At 39.0% G+C, this 20,345-nt stretch overlaps 1 protein-coding gene and 1 pseudogene across 6 annotated transcripts in view; one reads left to right on the top strand and one right to left on the bottom strand.

Annotated features, from left to right (window-relative positions):
* CMSS1 (cms1 ribosomal small subunit homolog) overlaps positions 1-20,345 on the top strand; it is a 378,052-nt gene that overhangs the window by 339,039 nt on the left and 18,668 nt on the right. For all 6 annotated transcript variants that reach the window (XM_037160856.2, XM_053670234.1, XM_053670232.1 and 3 more), the window contains exons 3-4: positions 17,157-17,228; positions 18,991-19,120. In XM_037160856.2, coding sequence (XP_037016751.2) covers positions 17,157-17,228; positions 18,991-19,120 — 202 coding nt within the window. The remainder of the gene's footprint in view (positions 1-17,156; positions 17,229-18,990; positions 19,121-20,345) is intronic.
* On the bottom strand, positions 8,763-9,206 carry LOC119060646 (ARL14 effector protein-like; annotated as a pseudogene).

Consider the following 20,345-nt stretch of genomic DNA (forward strand, 5'->3'; position numbering starts at 1 on the left):
CATTTGCATTTAAAGTAATTGTTGATGGATAGGTTTTTATTGCCATTTTTGTTTATATTCTTTATCTTTTTTCTTCTTCTTAAAGAAGACTCTTTAACATTTGAGTGTAATACTGGTTTGGTGGTGAGAACTCCTTTAGCTTTTTCTTGTCTGGGAAGCTCTTCATCTGTCCTTCCATTCTAAATGATAGCTTTGCTCAATAGAGTAATCTTGGTTGTAGATTCTTGCTTTTCATCACTTTGAATATTTCTTGCCAACCCCTACAGCCTGCAAAGTTTCTGTTGAGAAATCGGTTATAGCCTTGTAGGTAACTGCTTTTCTCTTGCTGCTTAAAAGATTCACTCTTTGTCTTTAACTTTTGGCATTTTAATTAAGATGTGTCTTAATATGGGCCCTCATTAGGTTCATCTTGTTTGGGATGCTACTTCCTGGACTTTTAGGTTTATTTCCTTCACCAGGTTAGGGAAGTTTTCCATCATATTTTTTCAAGTAATTTTTTAAATATATATTCTTTATTCTGTTTTTTTCATTACCATTGTGTAAATGTCCAATAGTTGTTGTTGGGGTATTTTTTTTAACTTTTTTTATTGTTGTTCAAGTAAAGTTGTCTCCATTTTCTACCCAACTCTCCCCCCTACTCCAGCCATCCCCACTTCCCACCCTTGATCCTACCCCACTTTGGCTTTGTCCATGTGTCCTTTACAGGTGTTCCTAAAAACCCTCCCTCCTTACCCCCATTATCCTCTCCCACCTCCTCTCTGGTTAATGTCAGTTTGTTCTTAATTTCAGTGTCTCTGATTATATTTTGCTTGCTTGTTTGTTTTGTTCATTGGGTTCTACTTATAGGTGAGATCATATGGTATTTGTCTTTCACTGCCTGGCTTATTTCACTTAGCATAGGGCTCTCCATTTCCATCCATGCTGTCATAAAGTATAGGAGCTCCTTCTTTCTTTCTGCTGCATAGTATTCCATTGTGTAAATGTACCACAGTCTTTTGATCCACTCATTTACTGATGGGCACTTAGGTTGCTTCCAGCACTTGGCTATTGTATATTGTGCTGTTATGAACATTGGGGTGCATAGGTTCTTTTGGATTGGTGTTTCAGGGTTCTTAGGATGTAATCCTAGTAGTGGAATTGCTGGGTCAAAAGGCTGTTCCATTTGTAGTTTTCTGAGGAAATTCCAAAGTGTTTTCCATAGTGGTTGTACTGGTCTGCAATCCTACCAACAGTGTACTAGGGCTCCCTTTTCTCTGCAACCTCTCCAACACTTGTTTGTTAATTTATTTGTTCAGGTCCTTTGCCTATGTTTTAATTGGGGGTTTGTTTTTTTTTTGGTGTTGTATTTTGTAAGTACTTTATAAATTTTGGATATTAACTCCTTATCAGATGTACTGGCAAATATGTTCTCTCATTCTGTGGGTTGTCATTTTATTTTGTTGATGTTTTCCTCTGCAATGCAAAAACTTCAGTTTGATGTAGTCCCATTTGTTTCTTTTTTCTTTTGTTCCCCTGTGCCTGGAGAGATATATCCCACAAAAAAATTTCTATGAGCATTACCTGAGATTTGCTGCCTATATTTTCTTCTAGGATTTTTATGGTTTCAGGTCTAACATTTAATTTTTTGATACAGTTTGAATTTATTCTATTTCTTGCTCCCCCTTCTCCTTATGGGTCCCCCATGATGTAAATGTTGGTACACTTGAAGTTGTCCCATAGGATCCTTACACTATCTTCATTTTTTTAATTCTTTTTTCTTTTGCTGTTCTGAAAGGGTATTTTCTACTTCCTTATTTTCCAAATCATTGATTTGATCCTTTATATCATCTACTCCACTGTTGAGTCCCTGTAATGTATTCTTTATTTCAGTTAGTATGCTCTTCATTTATGCTCTTCGTTTCTGACTGGTTCCTTCTCTATGTTTTCTATCCCCACTTTTATGTTTCCTATCTCTTTGTTGAAGTTCTCACTGTGTTCCTGTACTCCTCCCCTAAGATCACTGAGCATTCTTATAACCAGTCTTTTGAACTCTGCATCTGTTAGATTGCTTGTCTAAATTTTGTTAGTTTTTTCTAGAGTTTTGTTCTGTTCTTTCATTTGGGACATGTTTCTTTTTCTCCTCATTTTGGCTGCCTCACTGTGTTCATTTCTAAGTATTAGGTAGAGTTACTACATCTCCAAGTCCTGGTTGAATGCCCTTATGTACTAGGTGTCCTGTAGAGCCCAGAGATGTAGACTCCCCAATCACCTGAGATGGACATTCCAAATGTGCCCCCAACGTGGGTTATGTGCACCCTATTGTAGTTGAGCCTGGATTTCTTTAAGCACATCGATGGGAGGAGTTTACCCCCAGGCTGATGGGCTGTGAGGACAGCCTGAGACCACAATGGAGAGTCTGCTGTGCAGGAGCTGACCCCACAAAGAAGAACTCACTTTAACAGGGCTCAGGTTCCCTGCCAAGTTCACTCCTTGGGTACGTCACTGATGGAGGTGGTAGCATGGTGCTTTGGCATGGTCTGAAGATGTCCACTTGGTATACTGGCTCTGGAGCCTCCTGGGAATTTAGGCCAAGGTCAGCTGCTACCTATACCCTGGCAGGGGCCACCTGGCATGAGCTACAAAGCAGTCCGCAGGTGGATGCTATGTGTGTTGGACTTGGAGGTGCCTAGGAAAAGCCAAGCTATGAACCAAATTTGGCTGCTGCTAGTGCTGGGCCTGGAGCCATTTAACAAATGTACAGGGTACACAGAGGACAGATGTTCCTTATTTAAGAAGTTTTAGAAAAGTCAGCAACATGAACCAAAACATGGAAAAGTCATTAGAAACGCTTGGGTGGGCCTGAACATTGGGTGGGGCAGGATCTCAGGGAATCACCAGGGCAGGTCAACAGTGTTAGGCAGGTTGAAGGAGACACATATGTCACCCATAGGCAGGCTCTGTGTAGGGAGGGCTCAGCAAAGGAACAAAGACCTCTGCCTACACCTCTGTCTGAGAGAAAGCTACCCCTTCAGCTCTCATCCTGAAGGCAAACAATTCAGCTCCTTGCCATTTGTCCTGACATCTTTCATGCTCCTGCCCTTGCACTGGAGCTCAGAGCAAGTGAGTCTGAGTAAGTCCATGCTGGGGCCCTGTAAGAAAAACTGTCTGGGACTCCAAAAACCTTCTCTCACTTAGCTACAATCCCTGCTGGTTTTCATAACCAGAAGTTATGGTGTCTTCTCTTCCCAGCACTGGAATCCTGGGTTAGGAGTTCAGGTGTGGGGTTGGCGCCCCTGGTTTCCCAGCAGACTTCTGCAGCAAAGACATCCCTCCCAATTTTTAGCTGCCTCACATGAATGTGGGACCAGCCTGTTGGCATCCTTGCCCCTCTTCTCAGGCTCAGTGTCTTCTTCTCTGTGTCTTTAGTCCTGTTGGACTTCTGTTCAGCTACATTTCAAGCAGTTGTAAATGATGGCTGTTCTGTAGTTTGGTTATAAATTTGATGTGGCTGTGGAAGGAAGCCAATACCACATTTACTTGCACTGCCATCTTGACCCTAAACTCCCCATCTTTGATTTTTAAGGGACTATCTACTGTCAACCCAAAGTTACCATCTTTGTAATAATGATTTGTTGTCTTGTTGTAAGTGGCCCTAAAGTCTTTCCACTAGAGGGTGACTCTACCCAAAGTGTGTGACCAGTTTGTGAAGCAGATGGCATAGTGGTTACCTACCTATAAGATGTGAAGACTTAAAGAAATTAAACTCTCTGAGCTTCAGTCTCCTTACTGGTAAAATGATGATAGTAATTGTATTTTCTTATAAAGTTGCAGTGAGTACTAAATGATTAATACTCATAAAGCACTTTGCATAATGATTAGCAAAAAGAGTAAACACTGAAGTGTTAATGATTATAGTGAAATACATACTTCAAGTCTCCCTTATTTTTTTCTTCACAGAAGGAGGAAGGCAGAAAGATATTTTATGTGTAGTCATCTTGGTTTTCTCTCCGGCCATTAAAGTTTTTGCCCAAAGGCCCTATGTCAGTGTTACTTTTAACCATTCTTTCAAAGACCTACAGGTCACCATTCTTAGCTTTCAGAAAGGTGGGGTTTGATTTTTCTCTACATCGCACTGACTATGCCATGGCCATAACCTTCCTGCAGAACTTGTTTCCAAATAGTCTTCGTACCTCATTTGGCTTTTTTTTTCTTTACTTTTTCCTTTGATATTCTTCTTGCTTGCTGCTCATGTTTTCTGGACTCATTGATAAAAGAAGTTTGCATTGATAAGTTTGCCCATGGCTGTATCTGTCCCGTCTTTTCACTAATGGAGCCATCTATGTTGCTAAACTTGCTGTTTTTAGCTGCTGCTTCTTTGCCTCTTCCTTTCCCACAACTGTCATGTTAAGATACATGGCAGGGGAAAAAAGGAAAAAGTTAAATATGTTCTTCATTTCTTGAGCATTCACCTATCTTTCCGTGACTCACTTTTCAACAATAAAGGCCACTTATTAGACATTTAATACAAGCAATGTGCAGAGCACTGTGACTCACATAATCCTCACATCTACCCTATGAAATACAAGGTGTCTCATTTGACAAATTACCTGAAACTCAGAGAGCTGGGTTCTTGGGGTCATGGCCCACTTGGATGGCTCTGTGCCAGGAGCTAAAGATGCTGCTACTTCCGCTTCCCTTTTCACCTGTCTTTTCTCTTTCAACTTTGAAACATTGGATTCACCAGGTCCTCATGTGCTTCATTGATCACATGCCATTGCTATTTTCTTCTAAGTACAAAAAATTACAAAGGCTTATTTTATGGCCCATTTTATCTATCTTCCTCTTGCTCTAATTTTTTTTTTTTTTGCTTTCAAATCGCTTTAAAGAATTCAAGACCTAGGTAGATATAAAATGCCCTAACTCCTTCCTTCAAGCCTCTTCTCATTTCCCTTGCCAGAGAATTTACAAAGGAGTCTCCTGAGTCCTGCCTCATGAGTGTTAACCATTTAGCCCCCCACCTGGCTCTACAACTCGGTGAAAACGTTATCTGCATCTCCACAGCACCTGGCACAGAATCTTGCCCTGAATTGATGCTTATTATTTGTGAAATGAAGGACTGAGTGACTGTAACAGTATTCCAGTTTTCTCACCACTCTTTCCCTCTCAATGATTTGTGTCCCAGTCATCAGCTCCCTGACACTGCTGCCTGCCGAGGTCTTTCAGACCCTGGAGATCCACTGTCCCTCCTCAGTCCACCTCCTGGCAAGGTTTCCCCACCTGAGCATTCCCCCGACTGAGACAACCACCTGAGCTGGGGTGTCTCTTCCTCTGCCTGACAGCCCATTGGCTCCTCTGTGGCTCCCTACCTTCTCCCTCTGGGCTCCATCTTACCACCCCCACGGATGACTTTCATGCCAGACAGACCGTCCTTTCTTGAATCTTCTGCTAGATGTTTATGCACGTACAGCTTGAGTGTCCAACTAGTTAATCAGCACCTTGGGGGCATTTGTGTTCACTACAGTACCTAGCACAGTGCTAGGCAATTGACTCATTTGGTAGATGTGACTGGATATGTTTTTTAACAGTAATTACAGTTTTCCAGAATCAAAAGAAAAAGATTGTATGCTCTATTTAAATTTCTAAATTTTTAAATCAGCTTAGTCACTTTGCCATTCTTTGTATTTTGAGGGGGCTTTGTGCTTTCATGGGAACTGCCTGCCATCATGCTGCCAGCTCTAGCATACACTTAGGCTTCGATTTCACCAGGTGAGACCCTGTCTCATTAGACAGTACTCCCTCCTGTGCCACAGCTGGCCTCCCATTTTCATTACTGAGCCCGTGCTTCTCATCTGTCCAACATTTCAAGCCCCAGATTTATAACTTTATAAAAGTTTTTTACCCGTGCAACTACATCATCTCTAGCAACCATTTCACATCTAAATAATCATCCTTGGCCTACTTAATAATGTAAGTATAAAGATTTGCCAGCAGTTCTTGTTTTTCCAGATACTCTTTCCAAAATAAATGATGAGTTCTCCTACTCCTGGAGATTGCATCACCCTCTTCCTTCCTCAACATCAGTTATTTCAGAGCCAGCCCTAGTGACTTTGTAATTATGGTTCCCTGACGGAATATAATCTCTTAGGAGGGATTTCGTGACTTTTCACTGATGCCTCCATGATGTCAGTGTCCCTTCGTGATTCCATGACCCATCCTTTCCCCCTCAAAGACCACACTGTGCTTCTTTTGTCTTAGGCTAGCCTTTTGTGTATCTCCTTGGTTTATAAAGGAATCTTCAGCAAGGGTACTTACCTCTTTTTCTCCTTATTCACCTTTCTCTACTGTTGTATTTTCTTACTATTTCCTATTTCAACACTGATGACTTGATATCTCCCCCACGTTTTAAGATTACTCTTGATGATTTTAAGTGAAAAGACTATGTGCTATCCACTCTCTTATTTACCTTCTTTGTTTCCACGCTAGTCTCAATTCTGTCCCTCTTTATAGCAATCTGTTATAAAACAAATTGACGCAGAAGTTAGTAGCTTAAAACAAAAAATTTGTTACCTCATACTTGCTCATATCTGACAGGCATGACTTAGCCTGGTTCCTCTGGCTCTGCATCTCTCCTCGGGTGCCAGTTGGGTTGTGGGCAGGGATTGGGGGGTCCTCACTGTAGGCAGGCCTCAGTCCCCCACCATGTGAGCCCCTCCACAGGGGTGCCTCACAACACTGCCACAGCCACGGCCACAGGTCTTTTCCAGACAAGCTCTTCTCTACCTGTCAGGGGAACTAAGGAACAAAACCCCTTAAGCTTGCTGGACACATGTTTGAGAAAATCTGTGGGGCAAACCTTTAATTTCTTTACAGAGCTCATCTTATGTGGCTAAATAGTACCCCAAGGTCTTCCTGAGGTCTTAACAAACGGATTTGCAGCCATACTCATGACTTCTTTGATAACCCTTCTTTTAATTGAACTCTCTCCTTTTGGATTTATACTCTAAGCCACAGGAAGAAGTCAGGTGACACCTTCAACAATATTTGGATCTTCTTCACTAGATAACCCACAGCATTTGAGATATTTACTACATTTCATGAAAGTGCAGACACCAGGACTGCTAAACTTTCTATCACTACATAACAAAGATTCTGTCTTCTTTTTTCAGTCATGTTTTCTTCATTTTCTCTAAGTCCTCACCCTCGCTGTCCTCAAAATTCAGAAATTTACAAAATCAGTGCATTCCTCCCAGACACTTCACCATGCATATCATTAACAAATTTCAAGATTTAAAGTTTTTTGTCTTTTTGAGGTAAACATAACATACAGTAAAATGCACAAACATCAAATTTATCATTCAGTGAGTTTTGTCAAATTTATGCAGTTTCTTAACACAAACCCCTACAGGTAATGAACATTGCCATCACCCCAGAACCCTTTCAGGCCACCTCCAGGCAGTCACCATTCCTAACTTCTTGCCCCAGAGGCAGCCACTGTTCTCACGGCTCCCCCAGTCAGTTTCTCCTGTTCCAGAATCTCGTGAAAGTGAAAGTATATAGGATATGGTCTTTGTTCAAGGTTTCTTTTATCCAGCACAATGTTGATGTGTAGTGGCTCTTTTTTCAACTGAGTGGCTTTTTAAAAAATTGTTGGATTTATTAGGTGACATTGGTTAATAAAATGTTATAGGTTTCAAATATAGAATTCTGTAATACATCATCTGCATATTGTATTGTGTGTTCACCACCCAAAGCCAAGTCTCCTTTCGTCACCATTTATCTCACCTTTACCCTCTTCTACCTCGCCACACCCTCCTTTTCCTCAGGTAATCACCATGCTATTGTCTGTGTTTATGAGGGGTTTTTTTGTGTTAGCTTAATCCCTTCACCTTTCTCACCCAGCTCCAACTCCCCTCTGACAGCCACCAGTCTATTCTCTGTATCTATGAATCTGTTTCTATTTTGTTAGTTTGTTTTATTCATTAGACTCCACATGTAAGTGAAGTCATATGATATTTGTCCTTCTCTGATTGGCTTATGTCACTTAGCATAATAATTTCTAGGTCCATCCATGTTGTTGCAAAGGGTAAGATTTCCTTCTTTTTTATGGCCAAGTAGTATTCCATTGTGTAAATGTGCCATAGCTATTTTATCTACTCATCTACTGATGGACGCTTCAGCTACTTCCGAATCTTAACTATTGTAATAACGCTGCCATGAACTTAGGGGCACATATACTCTTTTGAATTAGTGTTTCAGGTTTCTCTTTTTTTAACCAAATTTAATTTTAATATTATTAAAATAACAATGAAATGAAACTATGAGTATACAATGCAAAGTCACAAGTTTGGGGTTATTTTTTTTAAGTCTAAATAGCAATTCTGATTCTGACCGAGTGAGGTGGACTATTCTCAGTGTAACTAGATATTATAAATTTATAGTTTTATATTTAAAAAACTCTCAGCTGCAAAATTTAGAAAATCTTAAAATCACATTTTTTAGATACCAGCAAAGAGGAGAGATTTTTAATTTGGGGGCAGAGTAGAGATGGGAGTATTAGTGAGAGAGAATGAATACATTCACTGTCACATTCTTTGGCTACAAGTAAAGGAATTTGAGAAGACACAGGAAGAAGGTTATAGAATGACTGCCCATTCTACATTGTTCTGCAGCTTTGCAGAACGTGCCTCTTAAGTGTGTTCTTTCAGCATTTCCCCCCAAGCCCTAGAATTCACCAGAAGAAAGGGGTTGACTTAAATATAAAGAAGAAATGTATTGATTAATCTTTAACAGCTCCTAGTCAGGGACATAAGTTGCAGTGTGCTGATGACCTCTCCAGACTGGGTGACAGTGGCATCATACACCCACTTCCGGCTGCAGTGACACGTAGGCCCACACCTGTTGGAGTTGCACTTGGGGCAGTTCTTCCCCAGGCAGTTGCACAGGCCTGCATCATTACAGATCAGCCTGCCGCTTTTGTCGTTCTCCTTAACTTTGTATTTTACAGAAAAATACTCATTCACCTTTAACATACGTGCTTGCTTTTTCTGTTGTTGTGCTTCAGGATTAAAGTCTGCTCCCTGTGGTTCAGGGTTTTGAAAGGTCAAGCATCATAATTGCTGCTCTATCTGTGGCAGTCGCTTTTGTCCAGTTTGACAGTTTTTCTCAGGAGAACTTTGACCTGTGTGTCCCTCTTCACTGGAATTATTTTTTTCTGATTATTCACTCATTTCTTACCACTAAAAAAAGTAACTGAGTTGGTTATTAAGCCACTCTCTTGGTTCCAAATCTACCTTTGTGATTTCCCTGTTTCAAGTTTCTTCTGATACATTCCTAAAAGAGGAATTTAGGAATATATTAGTGTTATAAGGCACTGCTGTGTTATAAGGCAGTTCCATATTTTATTTTCTGAGGCAACTCCGTACCGTTTTTCATTGTGGCTGCACCAATCTGCATTCTCGCCAACAGTGCATGAAGGTTCTCTTCTCTCCACAACCTCACCAGCAATTGTTTGCTGATTTATTGATGATAGCCATTCTAACAGGTGTGAGGTGATATCTCATTGTGGTTTTAATTTGCATTTCTCTGAAGATGAGTGATATTGAGCATCTTTTTATATGTCTATATTTCTCACAGTTCTAGAGGCTAGAAGTCACAGATCAAGAAGTGGGCAGATTTGGGTTCTCGTGAGGGCATTCTCCTTGGCTTGTAGATGCCCTCCTTGCTGTGTCCTCACGTGGTCTTTCCTCTGTGCACACCCCTGGTTTCTCATCCTCCTCATAAAAAGACAGAAGTCCTATTGGATTAGGATCACATTCTTATGACCTCATTTAACCTTAATTATCTCTTGTAAGGCTCTATCTACAAATACAGTTGTATAGGAGAGTTAGGAGACTTTAACATATGAATTGGGGGTGGCACAATTCAGTCCAATTATATAAATATACTACAGTTTGTTTATGTACTTTTCTATGATACCATGGATATTCATATATGTCTTTAGTGAATATATATGTATATATTTTTATATTTAGTGAATATATTTTATATATAGCAAACATATATATATTTTTATCCTCACCTAAGAACATTTTTTCATTGCTTTTGAAGAGAGTAGGAGGGACAGAGAAACATCAATGTGAGAGAGAAACATTGATTGTTGCCTTCTCATGCACACTGCAACCGGGGATTGAACCTGCAACCTGGGTATGTGCCCTGACCAGGAATCAAACTCCCAGCCCTTCTGTCTATGGGCAGACACTCCAACCAACTGAGCCACAATGGGTATTTCTCTTGAGTACATACCTAGAAATGGAATTGCTAAATCATATTTAGGTTTATAAAAACTACTAAGCCTTTTTCCCCCAAATGATTGTGCCATTCTTTCACTCCCACCACCAGTATATGAGACTTTTGGTTGCTTTATATCCTTATCAGCATTTGGAGTTATCAGTCTTTTAATTTTAAAGATTTTGATGGGTGTGTTTTGAATAACTTTTGACCAAACTCAAAAGAAACTAAAAAGCTACTTCTAAATTGTTTTTCTTTTTACAATGAACATTGTTGTTTTTGTTACAAAATGGCAATTAAAATTTTTTTTAACCAAAGTAATACTCAAACACTATTAAAGTTTTAATAAAAAAACAACATTTCCTTTCCCTGCTGTTATCTTAGGTCCTTTCTCAGAGGCAGTCACCCTCAACTTGTAGTTGTTTTTTTTATTTGCTACCTTATACTTTTTACTGCTCTTTCTTAATTTATCAATTTCTGACATAATATTTAACTTCTCAAAGTAGCATATGAGGACAGAGCTCTCCCATCTACCCCGTAATCCTTCTCCAACTGCTACATGTCTTGCCAATACAGTATCACACTTTGGTTAAAACAGTTGTCCTTATTTCATATTACAACCATGGAAATACAATTCAGTCCTGAAAAAAAAGAGAGGCTATAATCATCCCTCCTTTCTTATATAACTCTTTATATTAATGACATTAATAATTACTGCATTTCTTCATTCATCTAGCTTGCTGCGTTCCTGCTTGTAATTGTTCCCATATGTTTCAACATCTCTTCCAAATGTCCATGCATAATATTTTCCATATGCTCAAATAGATTATTGTTCTTTTCTTCAGACCTCCATGCTCCTATTTCACTCTGAATTGGTTATTCTCCAGGCCTGTTGAGCAATTGAGACTTTACTGCCCCTTCAACACTCTTCTGGGTTAGTCTCCCTTTCTGATGAGTCCCATATCTTTCTTTGTATTGGTTTAAGCCTTTATTTTGCTGGGCTACAAATTTCAGTATCTTTTGGTGGAAGGTAAAATTTTAGAGACCTTAATTTACCATTGATTGATAGTTTGGCTGGGTATAAAAGTCTAATTTTAAAATATCTTTTCCTCATAAGTTTGAAGGCATTATTTTCCTCATAATTTTTAAGGCATTATTCCAATGAGTTCTAGAATCCAGTAATGCTATTGCAAGATCTGTAATCACTATGTTTTTCTGACCTTTTTAAATTTTGTTTGTTATTATTTTGCTCTTTGGAAATTTTTAGAATCTCTTATTTGTCCATAATGTTTTCTGATTTCATGGAGATGCTCCTTGGTGTGGGTATTTTCTTATTCATTATATTCTATACCTAATGGGTCTTCAATTTAGAGTTCCATGTTCTAGGAAGTTTTCTTCATTTCTATACAGTTTTTCTTGTATTATTTCTTTTATCACTCCCTCCTCACTATTACATATGACCCCTTTATCTATAATACCTTTTATCAGAATGTTGACTCTCTTGGGCTGATACTTCATTTTCTTACTATTTTAAAAGTCTTTCTGGGAGATTTCCTCTACTTTATCTTTAAGCCTTCCTCATACATTTGTGGAGCTTAAGTTGGGTTTTAATGGTAGTCTGGGAGCATACAGGTTTGGAGCTTAAGTTGGGCTGCTGATTACAGCATGATTAGCTTAACAACTGATCAGATTAACATCAAAGATGGAAAAAGCAAAGAAGCAGCTAAATGGTAGGACAAAGAAACAGGCCCCAAGTGAAAGAACAAGAGAATTCTCCAGAAGAAGAACTAGATGAAATGGAGGTAAGCAATTTATCAGATATAGAGTTCAAAGTAATGATTATAAGGATGCTCAACAGCATGAAAAAAGACATAGGAACCATAAAAAAGGACCATTCAGAAATAAAGAATGTGATATCTGAGGTAAATAATACACTGGAAGGAATAAACAGTAGGTTAGATGAAGCAGAGGATTGAATCAGTGATTTTGAAGACAAGGTGGGAAAAATCACCCAGAGAGAGCAGCAAAAAGAAAAAAGAATTTTTGAAAAATGAGGAGAGCTTAAGAAACATTTTGGATAACATGAAGCATAACAACATCCACATCATGGGAATACCAGAAGGAGAAGATAGTGAGGAAGGGATCAAGAGCCTATTTTAAGAAATTATGATGGAAAAATCCCTAACTTGATGAAGGAAAAAAGATACAAGTCCAGGAAGCTCAGAGAGTCCCAAACAAGTTGATAGCCTACCCAAAAAGGCCTACACTGAGACCATCATAATTAAAATGACAAAGCATAAGGACAAGGAAAAGAATCCTAAAAGCTGCAAGAGAAAAACAGATAATTACCTACAAGGGGGCCACAATTAGACTGTCATCTGATTATTCATAAGAAACGTGTCAGGCTGGAACAAAGTGGTGTGAAATATTCAAGGTGACGAAAAGCAAGAACCTACAGTCAAGACTACTTTACCCAGCAATTCTGGCATTTAAAATTGAAGGAAAAAAAGGATCTTCCCAGACAACAAAAAGCTAAAGGAGTTTGTTAATATGAAACCAATACTGCAACAAATGTTAAAGGGCTTGCTTTAAAAAGAAAAGGAGGAAAAAAAACAGAGGAAAACAGTCTGACAATAGAATGGCACTACATACATATCTATCAATAATCACCTTAAATATAAATGGCTTAAATGCTCCAACCAAAAGACAAAGGATAGCTGAATGGATAAAAAAGTAAAAGGATGAAAAAAGATATTTCACACAAATGGAAAGAAAAAAAAGCTAGGGTAGCAGTACTTATATCCAACAAAACAGACTTTAAAACCAAGGCTATAGTAAGAAACAAAGAAGGACAGTACATACAAAGGGAATAATCCCCAAGAGGGTATAACCCCAGTAAATACTCATACACCCAGTATAGGAGCATTTAATATGTAAATCAAATCTTGATGGACATAAAGGAAGAGATTGGCTGAAATACAGTCATAATTGGGGATTTTAACACTCCACTGACTTCAAAGGATAGATTTCCCAGACAGAAAATCAGTGAGAGAGAGCAGCCTTAAACCACACACTACATCAAATGAATTTGATATCTTTAGAGCATGTCACCCCAAAGCAGCAGAATATACATACTTTTGAAATGCACATGGAACATTTTCTAGGATAGACCACACGCTAGGACACAAAACAGATCTCAGTAACTTTAAGAAGATTGAAATCATATCAAGCCTCTTCTCTGACCACATGCTGTGAACTGCAGCTTCTGGGAATGCAGACTGGCACAGCCACCATCCCCACTACGCCAGCCATCCCCACCTCCCGCTATGGAAGCGAGTGTGGAAACGCCTCAAAAAATCAAAAATGGGTCTGCTTTTTGACCCAGTGGTCCCACATTTGGTAATATATCCTAATTTGAATATAATTAGGATATATTAGAATTAGAATATATCCTATATTCTAATTCAAAAGAACATAAGCCACCCCTATGTTCATTACATTATTTACAATCACCAAGATATGGAAGCAGCCCAAATGTCCATCTGTAGATGAGTGGATAAAACAACTATGGGACATTTGCACAATGGAATACTACTCAGCCATAAAAAAGGAGGAGGAGAAGAAAATTTTACCCTTTGTGACAGTATGGATGGACCTGGAGAAAATTATGCTAAGAGAAATAAGCCACTCAGAGAAAGAACCATATGATTTCACTCATAAATGGCATCTAATGAGCAAACTGAACTAACAAGGAAAATGGGGACAGACTCGTACATGGAGAGCAGGATGACAGCTAGTACAAGGTGGGGAGTGAGGGGGTAGATAGACTGAGCATAAAGGAAAAAGGACTCATGGACATGAACAACAGAGTGAGCATTGCTAGGGGAGTAAGGTATAAGGGGACTAAATGGTAATGGGAAAAAGTACAACAGAGATTACAAAAAAATTCAAAATAAACTACATATTTTGCTACATATTAAAAATCACTATATTTCATATAATGACATTACTTATCAACTATCAAAAACATACACTGTTGGAATTGGTTTCCAGAAATGGTTAGTTAGCCTGGCCTGAGCCTTCCACATCTTCCTACCTAGTCTCTGAGTGTAAATATCACCATTCATAAGACAGTTAAGTTTAGGAATTTTTTTATTATTATTATTACTAATGGATTGATTTTTATTTTCCTTTTTTAATTTTTTTTAATTTTTTAAATATTTTATTTATTTCTTTTTAGAGAGAGGGGAAGGGAAGGAGAAAGAGTGGGAGAAAAACATCAATGTGTGGTTGCCTCTCATGTGTCTTCCACCGGGGACCCGGCCTGCAACCCAGGCATGTGCCCTGACCAGGAACCGAACCGGCGACCCTTTGCTTCACAGGCCCGTGCTCAATCCACTGAGATACACCAGCCAGGGCACATTCTCCTTTTTTTAATTTATTGTTTTTTTTTTAAATATTGTTCAAGTACAGTTATCTCCATTTTCCCCCCACACCAACCATCCCCACCTCCCACCCTCAACCCTATTCCCCTTAGGCTTTGTCCATGTATCCTTTATACATGTTCCTTGAAAAACTTTTCACCTTCCCCCCACACCATCCCCACCCACCTCCCCTCTGGTTACTGTCAGTTTGTTCTTAATTTCAATGTCTCTGGTTATATTTTGCTTGCTTGTTTCTTGTGTTACTTAGGCTCTACTTATAGGTGAGATCATGCGGTACTTGTCTTTCACTGCCTGGCTTATTTTACTTAGCATCATGCTCTCCAGTTCCATCCATGCTGTCACAAAGGGTAGGAACTCCTTCCTTTTTTCTGCGGCATAGTATTCCATTGTATAAATGCACCACAGTTTTTTGATCCACTCATTTACTGATGGGCACTTAGGTTGCTTCTAGCATTTGGCTATTGTAAATTGTGCTGCTATGAACATTGGGGTGCATAGGTTCTTTTGGATTTGTGTTTCAGGATTCTTAGGGTATAATCACAGCAGTTGAATTGCCAGGTCAACAGGCAATTAATTTCATTTTTAATACTATGAATTTGTGTTTTCTCATAAAGCCATCTCACCACTATGGAAATTGCCTCAATAAATGTGGCTTCCTCATTAGAACCCTACCTCAACCAGCTAAGGTAACTGCTCCCAGAAAACAAATACTAAACTTTGCATTTTCTTTAGGATGATCAAAGAATTTGAACTTAATATGTAACCTAATTCTGTATCTTCAGTAGAGCAATTCATCAAACATGTTTTTCCCATGTATGATTCAGAATTACATTTTTATTTTCCTTCCAGAGTCTGTATCCTTATAGCTGATTTCATTTCCACATTTGTGTCATGTTGAGTTGATTGGCTTTGTAAACCTATCATAAATGCAACCCAGCACTTTGAACATACCTTAAAGAGCACCCCCAATTGCTAAATAAGAAAATGGAACAAGTTTCTGCCTACATTTGCTTCCCAAACACCTTGATACCAGTGACAAGATACTGCAGTGTCTTGATGCCTTGATGGACCTGCTAATCATATCCAGGCCTTTGACTCAGGAGCATGAGCTGAATGTTGGCCTGGTGTGTAATTGGACTCTTAGAACCATCTGGCAGCTTGTGTGACATATTAGTGGCCTTGGCCCAGTTTCTAATTGGCGTGTATCTGCTGCATCCACAAGACCGCTCAACTTTCTAAGCAAGAGAGGTCATAATATCTTTTTATTCTTTAGCTATGATGCAATTGCCCTCTGCAGGTTTTTTGTTTTAACTGAGAAGAAGCTAAAATTTCAAGATTCCATGTTACTTTAATCTTGAGCCTTTTGAATCTACTTCTCTACTAACTGAAACAGAATCTAGAAACCACAGATCCTGGTCCCATGTCTTGAAGAAATTATGTAGCATTATATCTCTCTCTCTGGCTTCAGGCCATCAGCATTCTTAATCTGCAGACTGTCTGCAGACTTTTAAGAGAAAGCTTCATCTGTAATCATTTTAAACAGAGCCAGTGGAGACAAGACTGCTTTAGTTAGTAGCTTACCAGCTTAAACTGAGTACTCTCTAGTTGGAATGGAAATTTAAGGAAAATTTCAGAATAAGTTTTCACTTACATTTTATATCTTAGTTGGCAACTTGTTTGAAAATGTTGCATAAAAGATCCAACACAGGAAACATTTTATATTCCTGCTTATGATTAATAAATATGGAATCTGAGGCATTCTATTTTATAAATCGAAGCCTCAGTCCAGATTTCCTGTTTTCCTACATTAAAAAAGAGAGACAGGGTAAAAATAGCACTTAACTGTACAGAGTACTCAGGGGTCAAGGCAGCAGGCAAAACTGACTACCCAAGATGCCATGGTGCCGAGATTTCTCAGACTATAAGAAACATTCACTTTACAGTCACTGTACATAGATAAGACATTTGTTGCAGGTTTTATAAAATATAAGTAAATATATTCTACTTCAGATTTTCTATGCTTATTGAGAAAAGGAAAGAATAAAAAATAATAAAATAATAAACCAGTGACTTGAAAATATAGACTCACACATTGATATAGCTCATGGAAAATGCCAGTCTAAACAGTCAAATTTTCTTATTACATCTTCATTTTAATCACATCTATTTCTGCCGGTATTTGCAAACCTGGCTATTGTCTTTAATCTTTAAGACCCTGCACACCGACCCAAACACACATGTGCACTCGCACGTTCGGGCCTTTGTTCAAAGATCTTCCCGTCTGTGTGACAGCACACAGTGGATCTTCCAGCATCTGTCTGTCTGCAGAATATTACCAAGATACGCCAGAGAATATGTTTATGGCAATAGGTGTTTTGGGATTGTTACCATTAGTTGACACCTCATCATGCTAAGAGAAAGTTTTCTCATTTGTATTTTTTATAGCCTAAGGAATGTTTCTTGGTACAACCAAAGGAAGCAAATGAAGATACCACCAAGACCAGGAAGAGGAAAAAGGTAATACTAATAATTCCTTATGATGGTGTGGCCCTAAGTGGTGTACATCACCCTTTTTATAGAGTACTTTGATGAGGCAATTATTGTAATCACCACTTTAGTGAGGCAAAAATTGTAAGATTCAGTGAGGTTGGGTGACTTTCCTAAGGTCACTTGTAATAAGAGTTTCTGCTGGAGTTAAAAATAAATCCTTCTGATTCCTATTTCAGTTTTGCGGAGCACTAAACATCTTTCTTACCCACCCTGTGTTTTCCCTGTGGTTCGCAGTCAGACATGGGTTTCTAATTCTAGAAGAGGCACAGAGCTGTCTTGCCCTCTGGCCCCTCTGGCTCTGTCCAAGGAAAGAAGTGCACCAACTTCCTTTCCTTAGCCATTTCAAGTTTTGAAACCTTTTATCTTAGAGTATTAAAAGAGAAAATAATAAGCAGCTGAAGGTAGTATAAGGCATTTCTGACTCTCACTTGGAAGCATAATTTAAAGCAAAAGGGCCCCCTTGTATTTTAATACTTGGCTGTGAGCATGTGGAAGGAAGACTCTGTTGCTCCTATACAAACTTTCTTATGGCTCAGACTTGGAGAAAGTGTGGTTAGCTTTGACCTTCCACCACAGTTGTGAAAACAGGAGTGCAATTCTCTCCCTGCCAAGAAGGGTCTACTGCTGAAGTCAGCAGAGGAAATATGATTGAGATTAGAGGAAAGAAGATGGACTCAAACCAATTACTTAACAGCAAGCTTTTAGAAAACTGTAGTGTGTGTGCATATGTTTTCTTTGCTTGCAAATGGCCAAATAGGAAGATAGGAGATGCCAAATTGGCTGAGGTTTGGCAAGGCCTTAAAGAAGTAACTTTAACTTCTCTTTGATAGTTTGTGCATTAATGGACTTCAGGAGTGTTAAGTTCTTGGCGGCTCAAGGTCAGAGCTCTCACTAGATAGTTTAGCCTTGGATGAGGTCATGCTAATGTGTGCCCACTGATGACATATTTTTAAAAGTTACTTCATGTGACAGGACTCTGACCATTCTTGGCAGTGGTATAAAAATGAGGATATTGTGGAAGGAGGGGGGGGAAGCTGGGGGCTAGGGGAGGATGGGAAATGGCTCTTTCTAGATCTTTGGTGAAACATTAGAAGGAAATGAGAAGGGAAGTTTATGATGAAAGATTGTGTGTTCCTAGTACATTGCAGGCATTCAGTAAGTGCTGCACAAATAAGTCCAGGTCAAAATAGATGTTGTACAATATTTTCTGTTCTGATTTCCCAAGGACCACTTTAAGACTGTCTCCCAAAGCTTGAAAATCGAGGGTCTAAAAGTTCCCCTTCTCAGTGGGTCTTATGCTCAGATAGCTCCTGCAGCTTTTACTTTAACCCCAGAAATCCAGACTGAGAGTCAACGCCTTGAAAACCAGGTTAGGCAAGCAGCTCTCAAAATTCTGCTGTCCCGGGCATGGGGAGGGTTCCACAGCAACAAGCTTTCTTGACTTTTACCAGAAAATAATACCCTATTTTGGAGACTCCTATAACAATGTCAGTTCTCCTAGAAGTCTTTGTAACTAAGTTACAAGGAGTCTTTGAGATCACCCATTCATTTTTCAAAGCAGTAATGTCCAAGAAATATCTGTTCAGTTTTCTCAACTCTGTTTATTCACATTCATCCTCAGCCATCACCGAACTGTGTGCAGGTTAAATGCCAGAGGAATCAATCCCTCCTAAGCCAGATGCCATTCTAAAATCTTTCCTCCCTCATTTTCTTTCTTCATGTTTCTTAGAAGAAAATTACTGACATTCTCGCAAAATCAGAGCCCAAACCAGGGACACCTGAAGACCTGCAGAAACTAATGAAGGACTATTACAGCAGCAATCGCTCAGTGATTGAATTAGAAGAACTTAAGCTACCAGGTACAGCCAGGCTTCTTTGGTTTGGTTTGGTTTGGTTTGGTTTGGTTTGGTTTGGTTTGGTTTGGTTTGGTTTGGTTTGGTTTGGTTTGGTTGGGTTGGGTTGGGTTGGGTTGGGTTGGGTTGGGTTTGGTTTGGTTTGGTTTGGTTTGGTTTGAAGGGGTGGGGGGGTGGTCCTATTTTTTTTCCTTATTATTCAGAGGTTAGTCATTCAGAAGGACCCATTGTTATTGGTAATAATTTTCCTGATGAGGAGGAGCGAAACAGACTCATCTTTACGCGTGGCCAGGTACCTCAGCCAGACATTAATAATACAGGGTCTGACAAAAGTAAGGCCTGCTTGAGTGTGGTTGGTAGGGTAATAACATGGGTGTAGTAATCTATTGATTTAATTTGAACGTTTCACCAACATGTCAGTCATATGGTGTATTTGTGATATTGTTATGTTACAGAATTACATGCTTACGATTTTGTAATAAAAGATTGTGTAATAAAAAGAGGACGTAATTTGTGCCAGACCCTATGTATCCCCCATTCTAATACTCCTTTCCTCAGCCTCGTAGTTTTAATTCTTGGATGATTTTTTTTTGTTAAAATGCTAAATGATGTTTGTTCAATCTAATAAAAAAATTTATTAATTGTATTTTTACTCAAAAGGCTAATTGTTGCTCATGCATTGTTTTAACAGAATCTTTGAGGAGTAAGAATTCCTAAGGAGGATAGATGTTACATAAAAACAAAGTTAAACCATTCATTTAAAAGTATAGATATGAAACAATTTATTCATCCTTTATAGACAAGAATGTTAGCTTTAATAAGCAGCTTAGTTGCTGCTCTTATCATGGATATCTAATTATGCTTCTGTTTTTAGGATAGTTTTTGGGTCCCAGCCCAGAATTTTTTGAGCAAACCATCTAAAGATAGGGTCAAAATTCTGCACTTTTAGCAAGGCCAATACCTCACCTCAGGTGATTCTTCAGCCTAGTATCGTTTGAAATCTGCTGTCTTAGGGTATTTATAATTAAGTTAAAAGATAATGCAAATTTTTTAAACAACATATTTTAACTAGTTTCAAATCTATGAAACATCCTGTGACTCTTGGGCAGAGATGGAGGAGACGCTGTCATAAGCTCAGACACACGCAGTCTGGGTGCCGTGCCTGAGATGGGCAGTTTATAGACTCCGAGGGCTACCTAATGCTGCTTCCGGGAAAAGTCAAGGGTGGTTT

Source organism: Artibeus jamaicensis, unplaced genomic scaffold (genome assembly GCF_021234435.1).
Source record: "Artibeus jamaicensis isolate MK-2021 breed Jamaican fruit bat unplaced genomic scaffold, CSHL_Jam_final contig_558, whole genome shotgun sequence".
Classification (NCBI taxonomy): Eukaryota; Metazoa; Chordata; class Mammalia; order Chiroptera; family Phyllostomidae; genus Artibeus; species Artibeus jamaicensis.